At 33.9% G+C, this 22390-nt stretch overlaps 3 protein-coding genes across 5 annotated transcripts; 1 reads left to right on the forward strand and 2 right to left on the reverse strand.

Annotated features, from left to right (window-relative positions):
• Positions 1-1738: 1738 nt before the first annotated feature.
• LOC107608717 (pentatricopeptide repeat-containing protein At2g15690, mitochondrial) lies at positions 1739-6032 on the reverse strand. Of its 3 annotated transcripts, XM_021107384.2 has the most exons (3): positions 5595-6019; positions 4478-4646; positions 1739-3724 (listed from the first exon to the last, which is right to left on the reverse strand). In XM_021107384.2, the coding sequence occupies exons 2-3, from the start codon at positions 4542-4544 to the stop codon at positions 1953-1955; spliced, it is 1839 nt and encodes a 612-aa protein (XP_020963043.1). In that variant the 5' UTR covers positions 4545-4646; positions 5595-6019; the 3' UTR covers positions 1739-1952. The 3 variants fall into 3 exon arrangements, with proteins under 3 accessions (XP_020963043.1, XP_088350098.1, XP_088350099.1); XM_088493972.1 differs by lacking the exon at positions 4478-4646 and having other exon boundaries at positions 5595-6032; XM_088493973.1 differs by lacking the exon at positions 4478-4646 and having other exon boundaries at positions 5503-6019.
• A 1090-nt stretch (positions 6033-7122) lies between these two features.
• On the forward strand, positions 7123-10389 carry LOC107608719 (protein RGF1 INDUCIBLE TRANSCRIPTION FACTOR 1-like). The gene is made up of 5 exons (XM_088494180.1): positions 7123-7154; positions 7326-7411; positions 8831-9097; positions 9688-9834; positions 9959-10389. The coding sequence occupies exons 2-5, from the start codon at positions 7370-7372 to the stop codon at positions 10139-10141; spliced, it is 639 nt and encodes a 212-aa protein (XP_088350306.1). The 5' UTR covers positions 7123-7154; positions 7326-7369; the 3' UTR covers positions 10142-10389.
• An 827-nt stretch (positions 10390-11216) lies between these two features.
• On the reverse strand, positions 11217-14192 carry MMD1 (RING/FYVE/PHD zinc finger superfamily protein). The gene is made up of 3 exons (XM_016308812.3): positions 13886-14192; positions 13425-13668; positions 11217-12768 (listed from the first exon to the last, which is right to left on the reverse strand). Exons 1-3 carry the CDS (start codon positions 14178-14180, stop codon positions 11217-11219), a joined length of 2091 nt encoding a protein of 696 aa, XP_016164298.2. The 5' UTR covers positions 14181-14192.
• Positions 14193-22390: the final 8198 nt, after the last annotated feature.

Below are 22390 nucleotides of genomic sequence, written 5' to 3' on the forward strand. Positions count from 1 at the left end.
TATGTAAGTTTGTAAGTTCACAAATCCGAGAATCGGTTCTGTGTAAGTAGTTCACAAATCGGAAGGTCGGTTTTGTATTTTAAAAATTTTTAAAAATTAAAATTTACAAATTGAAAGATCAGATTTATCTAAATTCACAAATTAGAGGGTCGATTTTGTATTTTAAAAATTTAAAAAAAAAGTTAAACTCCACAAATTAAAAAGTTAGATTTGTGATCTCCATATAAAAAAACACACCAAATTTCATACGTTATTGAAAAATACTATTATGAATTCAATATCAAAATTAAAAAGTGTTTATAAATTAGTTAAAAAATTTCTTTAATCCATGAATTATTTATTTTTTTTAAATTAATTTATAATATTTTGATTTATAGTATGAATGATAATTTATTTAAAATTACAAATATAACAACAAAGTTAAATTTAGAAAGATGAGGGAAAAAAACATAAAGAACAAACCTGAAGTCTGAAACATAACCCAAATTATTTGGTACATATGAATATTTTTTAAAATGTTCAATATTTAAAATTATTTGATATGTATGAATATTTACTTATGTTCTAGTTTTGTATATGAATATTTTCTCATTTTTTTAAATTTAACTTTATTGTTATATTTGTAATTCTAAATAAATTATCATTCATACTATAAATCAAAATATTATAAATTAATTTTAAAAAATAAATAATTCATGGACTAAAGAATTTTTTTAACTAATTCATAAATCAAATGACAAATTTTTTTGATGGGTACTCTCACAAATAAAAATAACACTTTAATTTCTTATACAAAATATAAGAAAAATTTAGTATTATTGACAAATTTTTTTTAAAGGTACTCTCACAAAATAAAAATAACACTTGTTAATTTCTTATACAAAATGTAAAAAAAATTTATTATTATACACAATAATTTAGAGACTAAATTTTGAATTTAAATGTTTATTTTTTTAATATTTATTATTTGTAGTATTTAATATTATTTATGCATGTTTAAATATTTAATAAAAATTAATTAATTTTATTGATAAAGTAAACACAATAAAATATATTTTTTTAATAGTAATTCATTACAGTCTAAAAATTATTATATTTTTTGGCCCAATTTTTTTGGTCCAATACAACAAAAACATATCTGTAATTAAAGTTTCATTAGTATTAATATTTAATTGAAAAAGACAAAATCTGAACTTTAATTTCCTTATGTGTAGAAAAAAAAATTATTTCTACACCATAAAATTCACCATACTCTTATACTAAATCTTGCTCAGACACTAAGATGGTTTTCTTTTTTTTTTTTGACTTAGATGTCACTTTTCTTGCTGATCTTGGTTATTCTTTAACTCCTTTGTTTTTTTTCTTTTTTTTTTTTTGACTTATATGTCACTTTTCTTGCTGATCTTGGTTATTCTTTAACTCCTTTGTTTTTTTTCTTAGGGTTACCTACAGTCGTACACACACACAACACAACACAACGGGTTCCTAAATTCCACTTATACCCAGCCAGGTTTTGAACCCTGGTGCAGCTTGATGGAAGACAACAAATCTTCAATATGTGACAAGCCTCACCTTCTCACTCCTTGAGGGTTGAAAGCTAAACCGCTCATGAGGGAATATGTTACACTTCTACCAATCAATGGCCAACTTCAATGTTCACACTTGCTCAATCAATATACGTGCACGGATAAGCTCAAAAAAAAGTCTCATATAGGAAATTATTAACACAGCACAATTTGAGAGCAACATGAATTTCATGAATATTAAAACAGGAAGCAAAAATACATGTTTAAATCACTGCATACCGCGTAGTGCATACTTAATATCCTAGCCCTATCACTATTGAAGCCTCCATTTGTTTTCTTTGTACACAAGGGACCACCAAATAGCATAACGATATATTCATATCATTGTAGTAGAATTAGTAGAATTTGGAGTCTATATGCTTTCCTTCACCAGTAATCCCCACAAGAGCATTTTCCATCCTTGAAATGGTGAAACCTTTTGTTATCTCTAACAATCAATTCCCTCCCTACAATCCTAGACATGATCTTGATGGCATTGTGACAATCACCACACACTCGAAGATTCTTGATGATCCTAAGAGGTGTTCTTGGTGGAGTACTAATGAGGCCATAGGCAATCGCTAAACGTTCACTGTGGTACAACAATGCTTGCTCCTTTGCTTCCTGATCAATGTCATGAAGAACATATCTTGTATCAGGAACATACCCAGCATCCTTCATCCCACTCAAAGCTTTCAGCTTCTCATCATCCTTGTAAAGCGTCGGGTTCTTGTACTCAATAATTCTATTCTTGCCATCAAGCATGTTAATTGCAGTGTACTTCCTCGGCGGTGGCGTGGGGATCTTATTGGCAACAACCTTTGATGGGTCAAGACTCAACACTATCTCTTCTGCATAGTCTTCAAGATCAACATCCCCATGGATTCGAGCATAGTTCTTCAGAGTCTCCCAAACAGTCACTGTAGGCTCGAACGGCAACTCCTTGATGAACTCCCCGGCTTCCTTGAGATATCCAGATTGTCCAAGAACATCCAAAAGCCCCATATAGTGCTCCGAACCAGGTTTAATCCCATACTTGCTTTCCATGGACTCAAAATGAAGGAAAGCATCTTCCACAGCCTCAGCACTAGCACAAGCTGATAACACAGCTAGCAAAGTCTCCGACGAAATTTCCAAACCGGACTCATTCATTTGATCAAACAGCTGCAAGGCATCATCCCCCATTGTGCTGTTGGCATAACCGCGCAACATCAAGTGCCAAGAATCCATATTCCTGTTGGGCATATGATCAAACACCCTTCGTGCATCAGTCATGCTCTTGCAGTTCCCATACATTTCAATGACCTTGTTGTTCAAATTGAGATCACTCCTGCAAGTTGATTGCAGAAAGTAATCGTGTGCCTTCTTGGCATCCTCAAGGGACTTGGATTTGCCACAAAAATCAAAGAGCAAATGAAAGCAAGAAGCATCGGCTTTCACCCCTTTCTCCATCAACTCAATTGCTTCCTTAACCCTCCCCTCCTGGCACACATGTCTCAAATCAACAATTGAAGGGGCTGGCGAAGGAGGAGGAGGAGAAGGAGGAGCTACGGGAACGTGAGCTTGCCCTGGTAGAGAACCTTGCGGGTTGAACTGGTTAGGGTTTCGAAATTGGGGAGGTTGTGGATAGCCTTGATTCCTAGGGTTCCATTGGTTAGGGTTACCCTGGTTCGGATTGTTCCATTGATTTTGGTAATGGGGTGGCTGAAAGTTCTGATTTTGGGATGTGGGTGGTGGTGTTGGTCTCTGTTGAGGATAGTTTTGACTCCACTGATTATGAGTATGGTTTCGACCCTGCTCGGGAAACTGACGAGTCGCATTATGAGGTTGATAGGGGTTCTGATTCTGGTTCTGGCGAGGGAAATTATTGATAGGATGAGGGTTTCCATGGTGATTTTGGGTTTGTGGATTGAAATGTTGAGAGGAATCTCTGAAAGTGGGTTCAACGCCATGGCGGTTATGATCAGAGTTGGGAGGGAATCTGTGAAAGTCATTGGTTGGAAGTGCGGAGGTACTTAGAGACCTGCAAGTGTTAGTGAGGCAGAGGCGTAGCTTGAGGGAGGAAGAAGAAAGAATGGTGGCTCGTGCGCGTTGAAACGAACCCAACATCGCCATTTTCTTCTCTGAGACTGAGGTCGCGTTTGGTAGAAAGACTGAGACTGGGAGACAGAGAACAACATAAAAAATAAAGTAAGAACAAAGAAACACAAATAAAGTAAGAACAAAGAACAACATCAACTTATCATGCCTCAATCTCATCATTTCATAAAAAGAAACACATTGTTTAATAATTTCCGACCGCTCCATTACTTCCTAGCAAAATCATTTCATACAAAATAAGCATAAATATTCAATTTAATCAAATAAAAATTAAATTAGATATAATCATTCAATTCCTTCTGTTCAAATTTCACCAACTCTAGCACCAAAAAGAGAAGTTTTCATAAGTTAAAGAAGAGCATTCAGATGATGATAGCAAATTTTGAATGATGAGCAATTTATTTGTGTAAATACTAAATAGCAAGGTTCTGAGAACCGGACCGGTCATCAAACCGTTTTAGTTACTGGTTCACTGATTTATTGGTCCAATCGGTCTAACCGGTGGTTCAACCGAAAAACCCGTTTTAGAAAAGAATAATAAATAAATTATAAATATGCAAGTATTAAGTTGAAGGTATAAGGTAGTATGAAGTTTTTCTAATGGAATGGTGAATTACTCTTAGGATTTTTCTTTTTTATATTAAATGCAAAAATGCCAGATGAAAGCATGATACCAAGCAAGTACAATTCCTCATCAGTACACAAAATGTTAAAAGAAATATCTGACAAAAATAGGAAGAATATCAAATGAATTATCATAAATCCAACTAAAAAATAAACATAGTAAGGCTTCACCAAATGAAGGTGCATACAGGCTTTTAGAGACAATAGGCTTGGATTTGTGCAGTAGCATTTTGGATGAGTTGCTTTGAAGACCATTTGGTAAAACTAAGCTTTGAATAGGTACAATACAGGCTTCACCAAATGCTCATAACACACAGAAAGACAGTTTCTCAAGATACATAAATAAGTGCTCATCCTCTGAAAATAATCATTTGAATCGGTATAAGGCAGAAAAAAATGACCATAAGTCTCTTTACCCAAGTCAAAATAAATAACCATATCTAAACTCAACAATCAGCATTTAGCACCAAACATTACAAAACATTAACCAATAATCACACTAAACCTACAACCAGCAATTACAAAACAGCAACAAACATTAGTACAATATAAAACATTCCAAAACAGTGATGACACTAAACCTGCATAGTAAATAATCTCAAAGACAATGATCACCAATATCCAGCAAATAAATAATAAATACACAACAACAATTTAGCAAATAAACAAGAACAAGACCTAAATAGAAAATCCAACAAATTAAGTCGCAGCAACCTAACAATTTGACAAATTAAAACAACAGCAGCCCAACAATTTAGCAAATTATCAACTTAACAAATTCAAGAACAGAAAATCACAACAAAACAAAAAAAATTAGAAGTAACAGAAGAACACAAGAACAATTAGCAAATTAACAAGTTCACAATAACAGTTAAAAAATTTACCAGAAGAACACACTAATGCAAGTGGAATCATCATGCTAACATGTTTTCTGCAAAGATGCTATTTGTACAGCTAAAATTTCCTAATTACTATGATCCAATTATTCTAATTTCACATGCAATCAACTTACTAAGTTTCTAAAAGCTAGAAATTATAAAACCAACCAGAAATATGGTTAAAGCATTTCATCAAACATGTTGAGTGCGGTAAAATTAAAACGAAATAAGAGAATTCAAAGCTTAATTTCAATGTGATAGAGAAGAGAACATAACTATGTAACTTTAATTTAGTCTATGAAAAAATCCAAACCACTACCAAATCAGATAATTACTTATTCTAATAGAAATCAGAAGTTGCAGAGTTTGAAGAAGAGTATTGGTGTTGTGTGAGTGTATTGTCTGGTGGCGGGTTTAGGGAACTCACGGCGGGGACAAAAGAGAGCAGTACGACGGCTGAGTGGAGCGCGCGGGTTGGTCGCAGAGTTTGAAGCAGAGCAACGTGGCTTCCAGACGAACGCGAACTCGAACGGTGAACAGCGAGTGAACGCGAACGGTGAACGCCGAGCGAATGCGAATGGCGAAGAACGCGAACGTGAACGGCAAACAAACGGCGACGGAAGCGCGGCTGAGCAGACAAAGACGACGGACGCCGAGCTCGAGGAAGCAACCGCGATCGGTGACAGCGAACAGGGGTTGAAGATTTGGAGCACGAGGGAAGCTAGATGACGGATGGCGAACTTTGAGTGCGACGGACGGCGGCAGTATGCCACTCCTTGTGGCGGTGGTGTAGGCTTACAGTGCTAGGGTTTTGTGGTTGGGTTTGGGTGATTTCTCTGACTGAAAGAAAGAAAGGGTGAAAGGGAGAAAGAAACGAAGGAGCTTCCCTTTTTTGTGTAAACCAGCTGGGTTTCGGTTCGGTTTGACCGGCCGATTCTCGTCCGGTTCAAAAGTTTTTTGCCGGTTTTTTTATTACCGGTTTTACATACTTGACCGGACCGTTAATATTTTATGCAATCTATTTTTTATATTTTTTCTAAAAAATAATAAATTTGTCCTGTGATTATTATTTAATATTTTTTTTTGGTGACTAATTATTATTTAATATTTAATGATATATATTTTATTTCCTAAATAATGGAAATGGTCTTTTATAATTAAAACTTTTACAATAACTATTCACATGTAAAAACAGTAGATAAAGTATTAATAATTTAATCAAATTATCAATGCATCTTGGTTGGTTGAGTTGAGCTGCATTTGTAGGAAGATTGAACCGATTTTTTTATATATATAAATCTTCTTACACAAAACTCATATAAGAATTAATCTTCTTACCCTAAATTTAATCTTGATTTGAATTAATCTTTTCAGATAAGAATTTTTAAAATATCTAAAATTAAGTGATAAAAAGATAACAAAAACGGAATCTTTTAGGCCTCTATATATATTTGCAACCATTGATTAATAAACCTAGGTATAACTCTTAAGTACAAGGTTTCTTCCCTTCAACAAATTTTATTCAAGTGTTGACGAAAGGTTGAATGTAAGTATTTAATTAAACCGATCCTATAATCAAATTTAAATTTAAATGAGTAATGATTGAAAATCTTATTTTTTTTAATATTTAAATGAATAATATATATATTAGATTATTTTTTAAAATATAAAAAACAAAAATAAAAGTTTTATTATTTAAGAATTAAGATGATAATTAACCGAACGAGTTAAGATTTTCAAATTTTTTTAATTTAAATTTATTTGTTATTTTTGTTTTTATCTACTGTCGCCATAAATTCAAAAAAGTGGTTGTGAACTTGTGATCGTGTTAATTCTCAAATCTCAACTAACTTTTTTTAAAAAGAAAAATTGAAATTGTATTCAAAAAGAAAACTAAATAGGACCTTACCCAATCACTAAATCCTAAGTAATTAACAGTTTAACACAGTCTCTTTCAGTGTTACAATTTCTTTTTCACAGAAGAGGGGTTTGGTTTTTTTTTTTCCTTCAGTTTTTTCTTGATTGTGTTCATTTTTGTTAGTTTCTTTCGCGGTTCCAACTAGTCAACTACATTCTTTTTCTTTTTCAAGTCTATAATCTGCTTCTAAACGTTGAACTAAGTTTTTCCCTCCACTTATTCTCGTTCAATGTTTTTCAGTTTCATTGTACCATTGGTTCTTCATCATCATCATCATCAATATCATGGTGTTGCCTCAATCGACATGCAATCTCATGTCAGCAAAGGTAAGTGTTTGAAACACTCTTTTGTTTCATAAAGTTTCTATCTTTACTTAATATTTTGCTAGTTGAGATAGAATGCATGATGTTAGTAATATTTGATTGCCACAGTGAGTGTGTCATTGTAGAACAGCTTAAACCTTCTGCATTGTTGTAATTAGTGCTAATAATAGATAATAGATGCCTTGTTTTAAATTTAGTTCCATTCTATGGATGTTAGGTAATAGTGCAACAGTTTAGTGTTTGCAGCTGGTGATTAAATTATTGAACATTATATTGGAAATTTAAGGTCATGCAATTGCAAATTTGGTTAAATTTGTCATTAAATTTGCAAATTTAGTCTTAGCAAAATGTTTCAGTGATACTTTATTTCCATTATATGCTTTTTCAACAAAGTATGGTGTTTTTGTGCTAGCCTCCGCTGCCATAGTTGGAAATTGCTGAGAATTTCCATTTGAATTACATCGATTTCTGCCGATTTTCAGTTACCGTTACATTGAAATGTGTTGTTCCCTCCTTACCCTTGTACTCTTTGTCTCAATACATTTTTTCACTCATTAGTGACATGGAGCCTTGTGGAATTTCGTGCTATCTCTATATGGAAGATTATGAAACAGATTTCTGCTAGTGACAACTTTCATTGAATCTTGAAAAGGAAAATTCAAAAAGAAATGCTTTGATTTCATCTGTTTCTGATTTTTAATTTCTTTTTTTTTTTTGTATTTCTTCAATGAGTATAAGAACTCACTTTAAGATTTTTTTAAAAAAAAAAAGACCTAGCATCGTATCGGACTGGCCGCTTTCTAGGGTATTGCTTTTACCTTTTCTTTGTGGTCGATTAGTTAGGTTCATCCAATTAATCCTCAAAAGTATTTTCATTCTTGAAACTTAGAGTTTATTTTCCATTTCGATCCACACTTAGGAAATGGTGTTGAGGAGTAATTCTTCCTCTAAAAGAGTGAACAAGGTATGGACCAGAAAATTTTGCTTGGATACTTTGTATATGCTAGTCTTTTAGTAGCAATTGTCTTCTTGATTTGGAACCTTGTTAATCATGTTTAAATATCCCTTTTCATGATTTTCTCTATTTGGAGTCTAGTGAAGAGAATTTGTTATTTTGATAAGGGTAGTCCTGGTCACTCTCTAGGTGAATTCTCTGTTCACAGCAATTCATCTCATTAAAAATTCATAAAGGTCATACTGCTTTTGGTGCCTGGAAAAAAGTGCCGAAAAATATCAATCCTATTTTAGACCCTTTTTTTTAATTGTAATTACATTTAATTAATAGTCAATTAATCGCCTTAGACTGACCAAAATGCTTAAGATTTGATTTCTTTGTTTTGTGTACACTTGCATCAAGTTTTGACTAAAAAAAAAATAAAGACTGAAAAGTGGTTTCTTAACTTACATGGTCTTACTTTGTAGAATAAGCAAGTGGCCCAACCTGAAATCCAGAAGCCTAGATGGCTTGATGCTTTCCTGAGAAACAAGTTTTTTGAGCAGTGCAAGGATCATCCACAGCGCAAGAATGAGTTGAACAAATACTGTATAGACTGTGATCAGGCAGTTTGCCAGTATTGCATTTCATTAGGTCATCAAGACCACATCACACTTAAGGTCTACAGACATGTTTACAAAGATGTTGTCTCCATTGGTACTATGGATAAGTATATTGACTGCTCAGAAATTCAGGTATGATATGATATTACCTTTGTTTAAAAGTGTTTAATAACTATTTTCTGTATGATATCCAAATAATTTTCATGTGTATTTATTTCATCATATTGATGTAAACTAGTCTCTGTTGAGCAGCTTCTACATACGGAATTTATGCAGTCTTTGTCTACTTTCTTTCCTCTCTACATGGCATTTCACGTTCAAATATTATTAGTACTTAATAAAATACTCCATTTCTGTTTCATCGTTTGACCTTGAAAATAACAAACATCAATGATTAATTGTAAAGTGTAAACAAAAAAAATGACAAACTTTTGTCCCACTCCATGTGCTCGGCTGATGGCTGGAACAATTGTAGCGTGCATTTAGTACATTCAATAATTCCTAAATGTGGAACTAATTACGTGTTGGAACTTTTGGGCTTATATTCTCTGTTATTTTATATTCTTCATTGTTTGATTGTTAGTAGTTTGCATGTCTAATACACCTGAACAATTCTTGCTGCATTTTTGTATTCCTGAAACATTGAAATTTTGGATTATATAAATGAATCTTCTGTACCAAATATTATACTGTGTGTGGATTTCATTTGTCTTTGGCTGCAGCGCTACAAATCCAACAAGCGATTGGTTATTTCTCTGAATCCTCTCCCGCACAGTGGTTCGACATCAAACAATGAGGCATCATGCAATACCTGCACAAGAAAGTTGAATGAACCGAATCTATATCGCTACTGCTCCATTTCTTGCAAGGTAATGAGTGGTGACAGTAATTTGATCATCAAAATAATTTTTTTCCTCTCCTCTTCATGCTCCTTCTACCATTAACTTTGTAGCTACTTAACTGTTGTCTAACTATCTAAATCTGAACTTTCAGGTTAAAGCTATTTCGCCAGAACCTAATGATTTGGTTCCTGCCGTAATTCCTGACCAGAACCAGAATGCTCCTCAGGAAGGAATGGATATTCCTACTCAGGAAAGACCAGAGGCAAATGCCGAATTCCCAAGGCCACGAAAGAGAAGAAGAAAGGGAACACCACATCGAGCTCCATTCTTCTAAGAGCCTCCAGTAGATCACATGTCCTTCTTGCATTTGCATAGTCTGAATATGCAGGATTCGAAGCATTTTGATCCAATTTTGTTATCAAGACAATGAAATTATTACTCAAGTTATACTGAAGTTCAGAAATGTTTGAATTCTATTAATTTTTTGGCTTAAACTTCCAGATTATCCTGTGGAAGAAGTAAATTATGGTGTTTTTACTTCTCTTTGGTTCTGATAGTTTGGGGTTAAACTTCCTTTTACCATGTGGCACAATATTATGTTGTTTTATAATATATTTGTTTATTTGTTAGTCTTTCTTTCCCCATATATATAATATATTTGTTGTTTGGATGATTTTATGGCTTACAAGAGAGATGAATTTTTGCATGATGTGAATTAACCAAGTGACTGGCCGTGAGTAGAACTATAAGTCTTCAATTTTCACAGTTTTGAAAGAATTGTTTGAGTTGAAGAATATAAAAAATGGTCTTGCACTAATGCTAGTCTTAGGTTTTGCTGTGTAAATCAGAAACTTGAGGACATGTGTTACTTCCTCTTTAGTGATTTGTTTATTTTAGCCCTGATTCATTACCTATGATAATATAACATTTATTTGCTAATGCTGCTGCTGCTCTATAATAATAATACTCACACACTGAAGATTTTACTGTGGGAAATAAACCTTCTTTGGCTTCTATCATTAATAAATTTTCTTAGGTACGAGCTTACTTAGGGAGATCATATAAAAACTTCTATAAAACAATCAGTTAACCACTAATTCCGTTTGGTTATTCTTCAGAATTATACTTTCCAAATCACCAAAAAATTCTTCAAAAAAGACAGTGGTTTGAAAATCTACTTCACCAAGATTAATGACTCACAAAGAAACAGTTTTTAGGCAACTTAGTGTTTATTAGCTGTGACAGATATCTTTACACTAAAAAAATAGTCAGTTATAAAACTCAATGTTACATCTATAACCAGAAAAGAATGTAAAAAAGAAAGAAACTGGTGTATAACTATCCAATCTAATGGTGAGCAACAACAACAAAAAATAGTGTTGCAGTGTTATTCAACTCACATGTGTATCTCAGTAACCACATTCATATTCCAGAAACAAGGTAGGCTCTGGTGAAACAAGAAAATCATCAACACAATCCATGGCAAAGGGTGACTCCATCTGCCGAGGGGCAAGCGAATCGCAGCAGCCGGAGCACACAAACAAAGGTGGCACTGTCTCAGAATCCTCAATGCCACAACACCTTGTGTGCTGCCAGACCTCACATATGTCGCAGGCCACCATTCTCTCACCATCATCGTCTTGTGCCCCACACTCACACCTCACCTTCCAATTGTCGGATTCACCTTGGAACTTCAATGGAGTGCACAAGTCAATGGAAATCCCCCTCACAGAAAGCTCCACTCCGGATTGGATTAATCCAAATAGCACCTCATTATCACTTGCACCATTCAATTCAGTGATCTCAGTGACTATGAGCCTCTCTGCAATGCAGTAGGTATCCCTCAGTGCTGCCTCTGCAGCTTGCTTCAGGTCTCTAACCGTTGCATGCAGGGGAACCATCACAATCTCCCCACAAGGCTGCTCCCTACTCAAATCAGCTTTAATATCAACGAAATTCGGCTTAAGCCGGCAGATGAATGTCAAAGCCTGCTGCATCTCATCCATGTAATCCCATTCCTTCACAAAATACCGGCTATCAAGGATTGTCTGAATTGCTAAGTCCACTGGTTCTGAATTCGGATATCTCAATAGCACATTTTTGTATAGGTAGAACACATCACAATAAACATCACTACCAGGCATCCTAAATGACTCGTCTTGAGGGTCTACAAGAGCCGCTGCCTCAGGCTCAACCACAGTTTCCGGGGACTTAAACCCATTGCCAACCTCATGAATGGTGTATTCTAGGATCCTTGTTGAGGGGTTAACCATGCGGCGAACAACATAGTTGCCAACAATCACATTGTTGAGTGATTTCAGCACATAATCGAGCAAGCCGGTATCACCAATATGAAGCCTAGATGCATCCCTCACATCCTGCCGCGTCATCCCCTCTGAAGCCGAGTTCATTGCCTTGTGCTCCTTCAGTGCATCAACAATCACCTGTGCAGCAAACTCTAGCCTCCTTGTTGGCCACCTGCTATCCATATTAGCCACTGCAGTGCTGAACTTCTTGTACTTTGCGGACTTCTCCTTTGCCAGATTTGATCTACTTAAGAAGCCTTGTTTGGTTGAATTTCTTGAGATGAAAGCCGAAGAAGGAGGAGCTCCGAGGGTTATTGATATCTTGGACATTGGGACGCGAGACTTGACAGTGAGCATGAACCTTAGAAGATCTCTCAATGTGGTAATCTGAGTTTCACTCATGTCTCTATAGCTGCGAATGATTTGCTTGATCTCTTTATGGCACTTTGTCTTGCTTAAATCTCTCACTATTTCATCAAGCTCTAAGGAACCTAGACCTTCAATTGCTTCATAGTAGGTTTGGCCTGTCACTCCAAAGCTTCCGCGACAAAACTTGTAGCCCCACCTACCAAACCATGAATGGCCATATGCAACACCATGAAGTAGGCGAAGATCCATGGATCGCTTCCTTGAAACATCTTCCACTGAAATTTTCCTATGCATTAAAAGGAGATAGAAGATGGTGAGATATAGAAGATAGTGAGAAAACAAATAAGATTGAATCTGACCAAGACAGAAGATAATGAGAGAATAAATGCAATTAAATCTGTAAATAGTTAATATATAAGGCAGAAGGAAAGAATCAGTTACTGTAATGTAACCAACAGAGATCGAGAGGACTTACTATATGGGGAATTGAGACCAATTAACTCTATACAGTCCTATTAAATACTGTTGTTTATTATTAGCATGGACAATTTCAAATACAACACATTGTACTTATTTGAGAGAAAAAAAAAGGCACATTTCTTATAATGGGGACAGTGGTGTGAATTCAAATGGTTAATGTGTTAATGGAGAACATACAGCTTCTGATCAAATCCTGAATCATATCAATATCATTAACTTTGGCTTAAGTCAAAAGTTAAATTAAGAGAATAAAAGGAGGTTATGCCACAATTTACAAACTATAAGCCATATACAAATCATGAAAGTCAAATGTCTAATGTGTTAAGGAGAAAATATAGCTTCTGATCATATGCTGAACCATATCCACATAAGTAATTTTGGCTTAAGTCAAATTGAAATTAAAACCACAATTTGCAAACACAATATTAACTCTAGCAAGTTTATAACAGCAAACTAGAATACCTTGCTCCAAGGTTTGTGCAGATCCTATCCCATAGATCCATGATCTCTCTACCACTGAGGACCTTGGAGCCACCTTCAATGCCATTAATGCAGACCAAATGGCCATAGCCATTGCAGTGAATCACACCATGCAAGAGGTGGTCCTGATTATCAATAGCATCCTCAGGTAAGGGTTTATTCCACCAATTGTCCATTGGAATTATGAAATGATACCTTCTCTTTGACACAAAGTGACCACTCCAACCTACAAAACCCAGGCAACAAGCAAAAGAAAGCGTCAGAATTTGAAACTAACAGCAATAAATCAAGATTCTTGAAAAACCAAACCTACCCCATTTAACGAATTCAATATCATTTGACAGTAAACTTCACAAAAAATAAATATCACGAACAGAGGAATCTGTTTGAACTTTGAAAACGATAGAAAGCATAACAAGAATCAAAGAAATCGATCAAAGTACCTGCACAGCGGCAATGGTCGCAGAAGGGGTGGGAAGATTGGCAAACTTGTTCTTCGAGGGTGTAGAGAGGTGCCATGACGTTGGTCTTGTCGCTGAGCAAAAGGGTGCACCAGAGTGGGCTGTTCTGAACGACGTACTCCTCGAGCTCCGCGCACTCTCGGAGGAACGATCTGACGTTGTCGCGGAAGGCGGCGGAGGGAGTGACGGGGCACCCGGGATCGGCGAAGGACTGGAAGCTGAAGATCTTTGGGCACCGCCTTCTCTTCTTGCATGCTTCCATCAAAGAGAAAGACATTGTTAACGGCTTCTCTCTCTCTCTCTCTCTCTCTCTCTGTATCTATCTCTCTCCTGTGAGTTTCATGCAATGGCGAAATCAGAGATGGGTTTGGAGAAGAGAGTGAAGAGAGAGAAAGGGGGGTTTAAGGGGTTTAACGGAGTCGGTTACAAAACGAACTCGGAAGAATCTTTCGCGCGCTAAGAACAAAGTTGAAAATGGGAGCAGTACTTGTAATTTCAAACTGGAAAAATATTTCAAACTTCTTTCTTTTCATTTTGAGATGCATTATCAATCTGTTTCCTTCCATTTTACTGAATTTATATTTTTAGAAGTGTATTTAAACAATAATCTGTTAGTCACCAAAAAAATAATAATATGTTAATAATTAAAAATAATAAAATTGAATTAAAAATTTTAAATTTTAAATTTTAATCTTACTTAATTTATATTTTAGATGTGTATTTAATTTTAAAAAAATATTAAATTTTTTTAAATATGTTTATTTTATTTTATTTTATATTGTACAATTTTTAAAAGATAATTAATTGAATTGTTTTCTTTTTCCCATTTTGCAATTTATCAGAATAATGTTAGGTTATATATACATCATTGCCTTCTTTAGTTCTTTACCATTTTTTTTATTTTTTATATTAAAAGTGGCTAATAAAAAATTAATTTTTTGTACCATAAAAATATATAAAGAATAATACAAACACCATTTATCTTATGGTTTAATTACTCTGCAGGTCCCTATAGTTTCACCGAATTTTTAATTAGGTCCTTATACTTTTTTTCTTTTCAATTGGGTCCCTATACGTGAATTTTTTTTTCAATTAAGTCCCTATTAACGTTTAACGTTAAAAAAAACCGTTAGTGAGTTGTGAAATGACTTATTTACCCCTTTCTTCTCCTTATAAACAGATCTGTGTCTGAGTTATTTGAGGTTTCTCTTTTCTGTTTTTCATTTTCAATTTTCATCTTCTCCAAATTTATGGCTCAAAGTCAAGGAACCTCATTCATTCTCTCTTCGGGAAGCTGTGTTTCCAGGAGCTCCAACCCAAAGGAAAGAAGACATCTGTGTTTCTGTGGAGAAGCAGTAACAATCTGCCGTTTCTCAGCCGTTTCTGACCATGGTAGGAGGTATCTTACTTGTGGGAAGATACCAAAATGCAACTTTTTGAGTGAATTGATGATTTTGAGTGGATTGAGGTTGATGACGGTGCAAAGAATGGGTGGCCAAAGAAAAAGAAATTGCGGGTTCACTGTTTTTGTGGTAACACTCTAAGTCTTCAAATTTCAGGAACAACAAAAAATTCTAATAGAAGATTTATTTCTTTCCCTAACAGAAGATGCAAATTTTTTGAGTGGGTTGATGAAGTTGGTGCAAGAAGTAACGTGTCTGCTGCTGCTGTTGGAGTTGTTGGAACACAAAATTCTGCTAAGTTGGAGGGTGAAATGTGGAAATTGGATGCACAAGAAAGAAAGATAGAGAGACTAAACGTGGAGATGGAGAGATTAATTGTTGAAGTCAGAGAAATAGATGCTTGTGTGGGTAGATTATGTGATGAGTTCAATATTCTCCAAGAACAAGTTGGGAGATTGGATGACAATATGAAAATTCAATGTAAAATGCAATATATGCTATTTATGTTTTTGCTAGTCTTAATAATTGAAATGTGGATTGCAAGATTTTAGAGTTATCTGTACTATGAAATTCTATGTAAAAGGATCTATGACTTCAATCCAATTAAAGCTAATTATGTTTAGTTTGAATGAATTTTGCATTTTGATGTATTTTGTGTGTGTATAACAATAAAATGATAGTTGAAAAGAAACTTTATCAATGTGAATATTTAAAGTTTCACAATTGACAACAACTTGCAGAAAAAAGTGGTCAGATAATATGCCACATATATTTTCATTAAATAAGTGTTCATGTACCCCTTACTTACATAAAATATCACAGCATAAGTGGTCATATATGCCACATACCTAGTCCAAAATAAAGGTCCAAGAAGTGCAACAATTAAAAGTGGTCCAACTTAATTCTAAAATATTAAAATAGTGGTCCTATCCACATAATAAACAATGGTCACAGAGACACAATTGAAAACAAAATATACTATATAATAGCAACCCCAACAACCCTAACTATAAATTTAATCATACTTCAGTCATCACTTAGGTCTATATGTAGAGTAAGTGCCCCTTTTTGCTTCCTCACTCCTAACTTTAGCCGCCCATTTCTCCTCACACCAAACACCTTTGTCTTGAGTAAAGATTGAGAAGATGCTTTAGGTGGTTGCTGAGAATTTGCACTTGCCACAACTAGGGAAGGCTGGGAGGCTGGCCCTTCAAGAGGTAAGGCTTGTTGTGAGGTGGCTGTAGTTGGAACCTGAGAATTTATTTATAACACAGCATAATCAATTTATAATCCTGTTATAATCTATTTATAAGGCAGCATAATCTGTTTGTAATCCACATTGATAAAACAGTAATTTATAACACAGCATAATTTATAATCTATTTTCACACACCATATATTATACTATGACAACCTAATCCACTAAACACATCAAACACCCTATAATTTTGATTAGAAAATAGTAAAACAGCAGTTTATATATTTAAATTTGTAAAATATCTGACATAATTGAATTGGGACAATACCTTCTATCATATTCATATTATCTGCAGTTTCTATATGTAAACTATTATTGCTTTTTCTATCTTACTTAAAGAAAAGAACAAAAAAGAAAAGTAAACAAAAAATAAGTCCAAAAAGCTTGTTATTAGCACCAATCAATTTAAAAGCAACTATATAAGATGGATCATCCAATGAAAAGAAAACAAACAAGAAATAAAACCCCAAAGAAAAGAGATATAGATATTAGATATCAATACTCCCAAATTAGAGCTTAGGCAGCATATTAGCATTATTGTTAATGAGTGGGTGTGGGGTTTTCAAAGACGAGACCAATATGATCAATATTTTCAATTGACTTAACATGAGCACATAATTCACTTTGACCAAACAATAATATGAACAAACAATTCACTTAATGCACGCGCGCACACACACTTCACTTCAAATTCAATACTTCATCATGATCATCAGCTATATCCATCTATGAATGATCATGACTTTGGAGAGCATGATATATATGGTCAAACCGGTAATGTTTATATGTTCAAAAAAGAATCGTCGAATTATGCATTTCTAGAGCAATTTGCAAATTTGAGAGTAACATTCCAAATCAATTAACGTTGTTAAGAGAAACAAAACTAAATTATTGCAAACCATTAAATCAAAACAATTCCTATACATAAATATTGATACCCTAAATCCTAAATAAACCATTAAATTAAAACAATCCAAAAATTAATTCAACAAATACATAATCAACCAATGCCATAATTTTAAAGAAATAAAATTAGCATAAATATCAAATTTTAAAACTAAAAAAAAAAAGGCTTTTTTTTTGTTACCTATTTACATGCAGGGAGAAGGAGTAGAAGCACAATGCGGAGACGGGAGGCCAAGCGCTACGAGGCTCGGCATGGTGCGGCACGGTGACGCCAGACGAGGGGCTTCACCGCGAGGGACGGTGACGCCTTGGACGGACAAGCACAGAGGAAAGGAGGCAACGGACAGCACACCACCACGCGTTCGTTGCAGTTGATGCCAACACGGACGCCGCCGACGGATCGACGCAGAAGACGCAGGAGACACAGGAGGAGGCGAGAGCAACTTAGGGTTTTTTTTTTTTCTTTGGGATGAAATGTGAGGGGTGTTTTTGGTATTTGAGAAAAATTCATATTAGTTCACCTGGTCACTCCAGCTAAAAGAGAGGAATATTCTTTTTTTACTAAGAATATTCTGTTATGTTAAACGTAATATTGACGGCAGAGACTTAATTGAAAAAAAAGTTAACATACAGGGACCCAATTAAAAAGAAAAAAAGTATAAAGACCTAATTAAAAATTCGGTGAAACTATAGGGACCGGCAGAATAATTAAACCTTATCTTATTAATTTGGGAATTTAAATTTTCAAAAGTTGAGTCGATATATTTTTGTGTCTAATCTAGTCTTTTTCTTTAATAGTTGTTGGTATATGCATTCCGCCATTTTGGTTATATTATTAATTTATGAAGTGAAGCAATTTATTTTATAATTTTGGGTCTAAGATTTATTTATACTTTATACAATTAAATTCACCCGTTGAAATAAAAAATTTTACACCGTTAAAATTTTAAATAGATAAATTTTGGTTAAGTTGATCTTTAAATCTTAAATTCTAAACCCCAATAAATTGGATCTCAACTTAGTTGTTTTGTTTTATTTTACCTTCTGTAAATAAATAAAAAGCCTAAAGAACTTTGAATAAAATAGTTCAAAGAGATTAAAGTATAAATAAAATTTTTGTAGATATAATACTCATGATTTCAATTAGTTTTTTTTAAAATATTGAGTGGAAGCTTAAGATTGCTTAGTGAATTTCTTGTTACCTTATATTGTATTTATTTGATATTTTTACCGTACTGAAAATTTATGAATTGGAGGTTCTCACTCTATATATATTTACTGTTTTTCAGATGCAGGTTCTGGTGCTCCACGATGAGCTAGAGTTCTTCTAAAAGCTGACGAAGTGATCTTGAGCTCTGTTTTATATTTTGCTTAGATTTCTCTTTTCCTTTATTTTGGAAAATTCTATGATGTAAATGTAAATATTTCTTTTGAAAACTTGCCTATAAAAACTCTGATGTATTTGTGAGAGATAAAAAATATTGTTTTCAATTGCTTGTATTATTTTAATCCTAACCGATCTAAACTTCGTAGGTCGTGACTAGTGATTATTATATTTATCCTAATATATATATATATATATATATATATATTATCTACACTCTATTCTTTCTTTATGTTTTATTTTCATCCTCCTTATCCCAACACTTCTCATTGATACGTGTGTTACGCTCGCAATTTTATTTTAAATATTTTCATACTTCTCGATTAATATTTCTTTATATATATATATTAATTTTTTTTTCTAAACTTGTTAATAAGTTATTTTTTTGTTTCAAAAAGTATAGAAAGCCATCTTCAGAATCAGTCAACGAAGTCAATTCCTTTTTATTTTTGTTTTTAAAATTTGAAAAATTAGAATAGTAGGAATTTTTTTTTATTTGTTTTATAATAAGGGACCTGTTACACATACAAGTAAAAAAGGCTTACAAGTTTTACAAGTTAACTCAGCCCAATAACTTGTCTACGCGCACTCACTCCCTTTGAATGGAGCGTCAACCCACGCGCGTCACTCAAACGGTTACTCTTTGGAATAAGCGCTCGTCATGGCTAACTCTTCCTCTTCTCCTTCAAACAAAACACAAACCATAAAGTTTCGAGCAACATTCCAACCTGAAGAGACATTATTCAAGGTCGAACTCGTCGCGAAGATAGAACTCTCCATCAACAATCTCCAGAAAAAATGAAGAAATATTATTCAAGGTACGTTACTATTTTACTCATCTTGTACATTTTTCACATTTCTGTTTCTGATTTCGAAATCGAAGAACTAGGTTTTACTGTTCTTCTAGGTTTTACTGATCTTCTTGTTCTAAATCTCATATCACTGTTTTTACTGTTCTTCTTATTCTAGGTTTTACTCTTCTTGTAAGTTCCTCTAGGTTTTACTGTTCTTCAAAGTGGTTCTAGGTTTTACTGTTCTTCTTGTTCTAGTTCTTCTCATAACTGATTTTTCGCTGTATATTGCTTAATTTGTTGGGTGTATATGGAGTAATTTGTATGGGTGTATATGGTTGATTGTTGGGTGTATATGGCGTAATGTGTTGGGTGTATATGGTTAATTGTTGGGTGTCTATGGCGTAATTTGTTGGGTGTATATTCCTGAACCCATATCATGTAATATAATCAACTGTTGCAACTGTCCTAATATTGCTTGTCCTTGGGTGTATATTGCTTGACATTGTAATATTGCTTGAGCTTGTATATTTATCCATGTTTCGGTGAATTGAACATAATTTTGAACTGATCTAATTAAATACTTATGAAATTGGTTTGAGTGTATGTGCTTGATCTAAGTTTTTATCGTTCATCTTGTTCTAGCTTTTACAGTTCTTCTTGTTCTAGTTCTTCTCCTAACTGATTTTTATGTGTATATTGCGTAATTTGTTGGGTGTATATGGCGTAATGTGTTGGGTGTATATTTTTGAACTCATATAATTTAATATAGTCAAACTGTTGCAAATGTTCTAATACTGCTTGTCTTTGGCTGTATATTGCTTGACATTGTAATATTGCTTGAACTTGTATATTTATCGATGTTTGAGTCAATTGAACATCATTTTGAACTGATCTCATCAAATACTTATGAAATCGGTTTGTGTTTATCTGGTTGATCTATGAGTGTATCTGACTGATATCTATGAGTGTATTTTTCATTGTAGTAAAAATGGAAGGCAAAAAATAAGCTGTAAAAAATATAAGAACAAATATATGTCTTCTATTCCATGAAATGAATCAAGACAAAGCTGAAGCCATTAGCGGAAGTCATGCAATAAGACTGTCCAGACCATCCTCATTGTTATTGAGTCCATTTTGTCAGATAGATTCTAATGATATTGACACTGATTAATGTAACTGTTATATACTCTTGTAAGAAATTGAACACATACTGTAAATATATTTGATCCAATTATAAGTAAAAAAATTTTCCATAATTAAACTCTCTCTGGTGTATTGAAAATGTCTGATTTACAGGTACTATAATATGAAGGAAAACATTAAACCAAATATATACTCATAACCTGACATTTTACACCCAAAGAATGTTGATTATACACCCAAACATCTATTCCCCTTGATGATTTATGATTTATCCATAAAAATCCTAAACCATAAACCCTAAACACTAAACCTTAAAAACCTAAAACCTAAAACCTAAACCCTAAACCCTAAACCCTAAATCACCCAACCTATTATACACCCAAATCATTGATTTTTACACCCATAAAATCTCATTTTACACCCAAGAAAAGTTAAATATACACCAGACTCTATCCCCTAATGCTTTATCCCTAAATCCTAAGCCCCTAAACCCTTAAACCCTAAACACTAAACCCTATACCAAAATAAAAAAACAAACAATAATTTATAACATAAACAGCAGATTTTGAAATATATGTAAAATGTCAAACACAAGAAAATTCAAAAATACACTCAAGAAAACTATGGTTTACACCCATATTCTGTAACTATACACCCAAAAAACTATACACTGCTGCTGGTTTCCTGAACTGATAATTCATAACACGTCCTTGATATTGGCTGGAATTTGGATGCACCACTGATACAGCATGAAAGAGGTTTAACTGGATATAATAAACCTGCAGCCTTGGCATAGTCCTTGTAAAATTTTGCAGCATCTTCAAGGTTTTTAAAAGTCATTCCTACCTTGGGAACAAGTTGCTCAGCAACAACAGAGAGAGACTGCAAAATACATGTTAAAAACAAGAACATACTATAGAATTTCTGCACCTCATAAAAAAAATAACAATCAAAGTAACATACACCCAAGGACTCCTGATATACACCCGAACGACAACAAGTCAATTAAAAATAATAAGAAAAACCATAAACTGTAAATACACCCAAACCTCCATAAAAATACACCCAAAAAGTTCTGATCTACACCCGAGTGTCTGCTATAAATTGCAGATAATTAATCAAAACTAATACATTAGATTCAATTCACAGATTATGTTCACGCATTAATTTCACAGTCTAGCTTCACGAATTATTCAGCTAGACAATCAAAATTAACTGAAACTAAATCAAACCTCAGGAACTTCGTTCGATTCAAATTCAAAATCTACTTCGCTGTGATTGAGCTGACAATCTGAGATTGAATCCACTTTGCCGTGATTGCGCTAATAATTTGAGGTTGAATCATCCATTATTTTCAAAAGGACTTCAAAATTTGATTTTAGAAACCAGAAAATCAAAATAAAACGAAGCTAGCGTTACAGTTCGCAAAACTCAGGCAAATGACGAAAACCAAAGAAGTGATAAACGCAGAAGAAAGAAGGATCCAAAAGACGAGGGAAGAACGCGAGAAGGAGAATGAAGAAACTTGGCAAGAGATTCGAAGAAGGTAAGGAAATCTTTTGAAGATTGGAAGAGAGATATTCGCGCGTTAATTGATTT

Source organism: Arachis ipaensis, chromosome B7, assembly GCF_059453495.1.
Source record: "Arachis ipaensis isolate K30076 ecotype BB chromosome B7, ASM5945349v1, whole genome shotgun sequence".
In the NCBI taxonomy this organism is placed as follows: domain Eukaryota; kingdom Viridiplantae; phylum Streptophyta; class Magnoliopsida; order Fabales; family Fabaceae; genus Arachis; species Arachis ipaensis.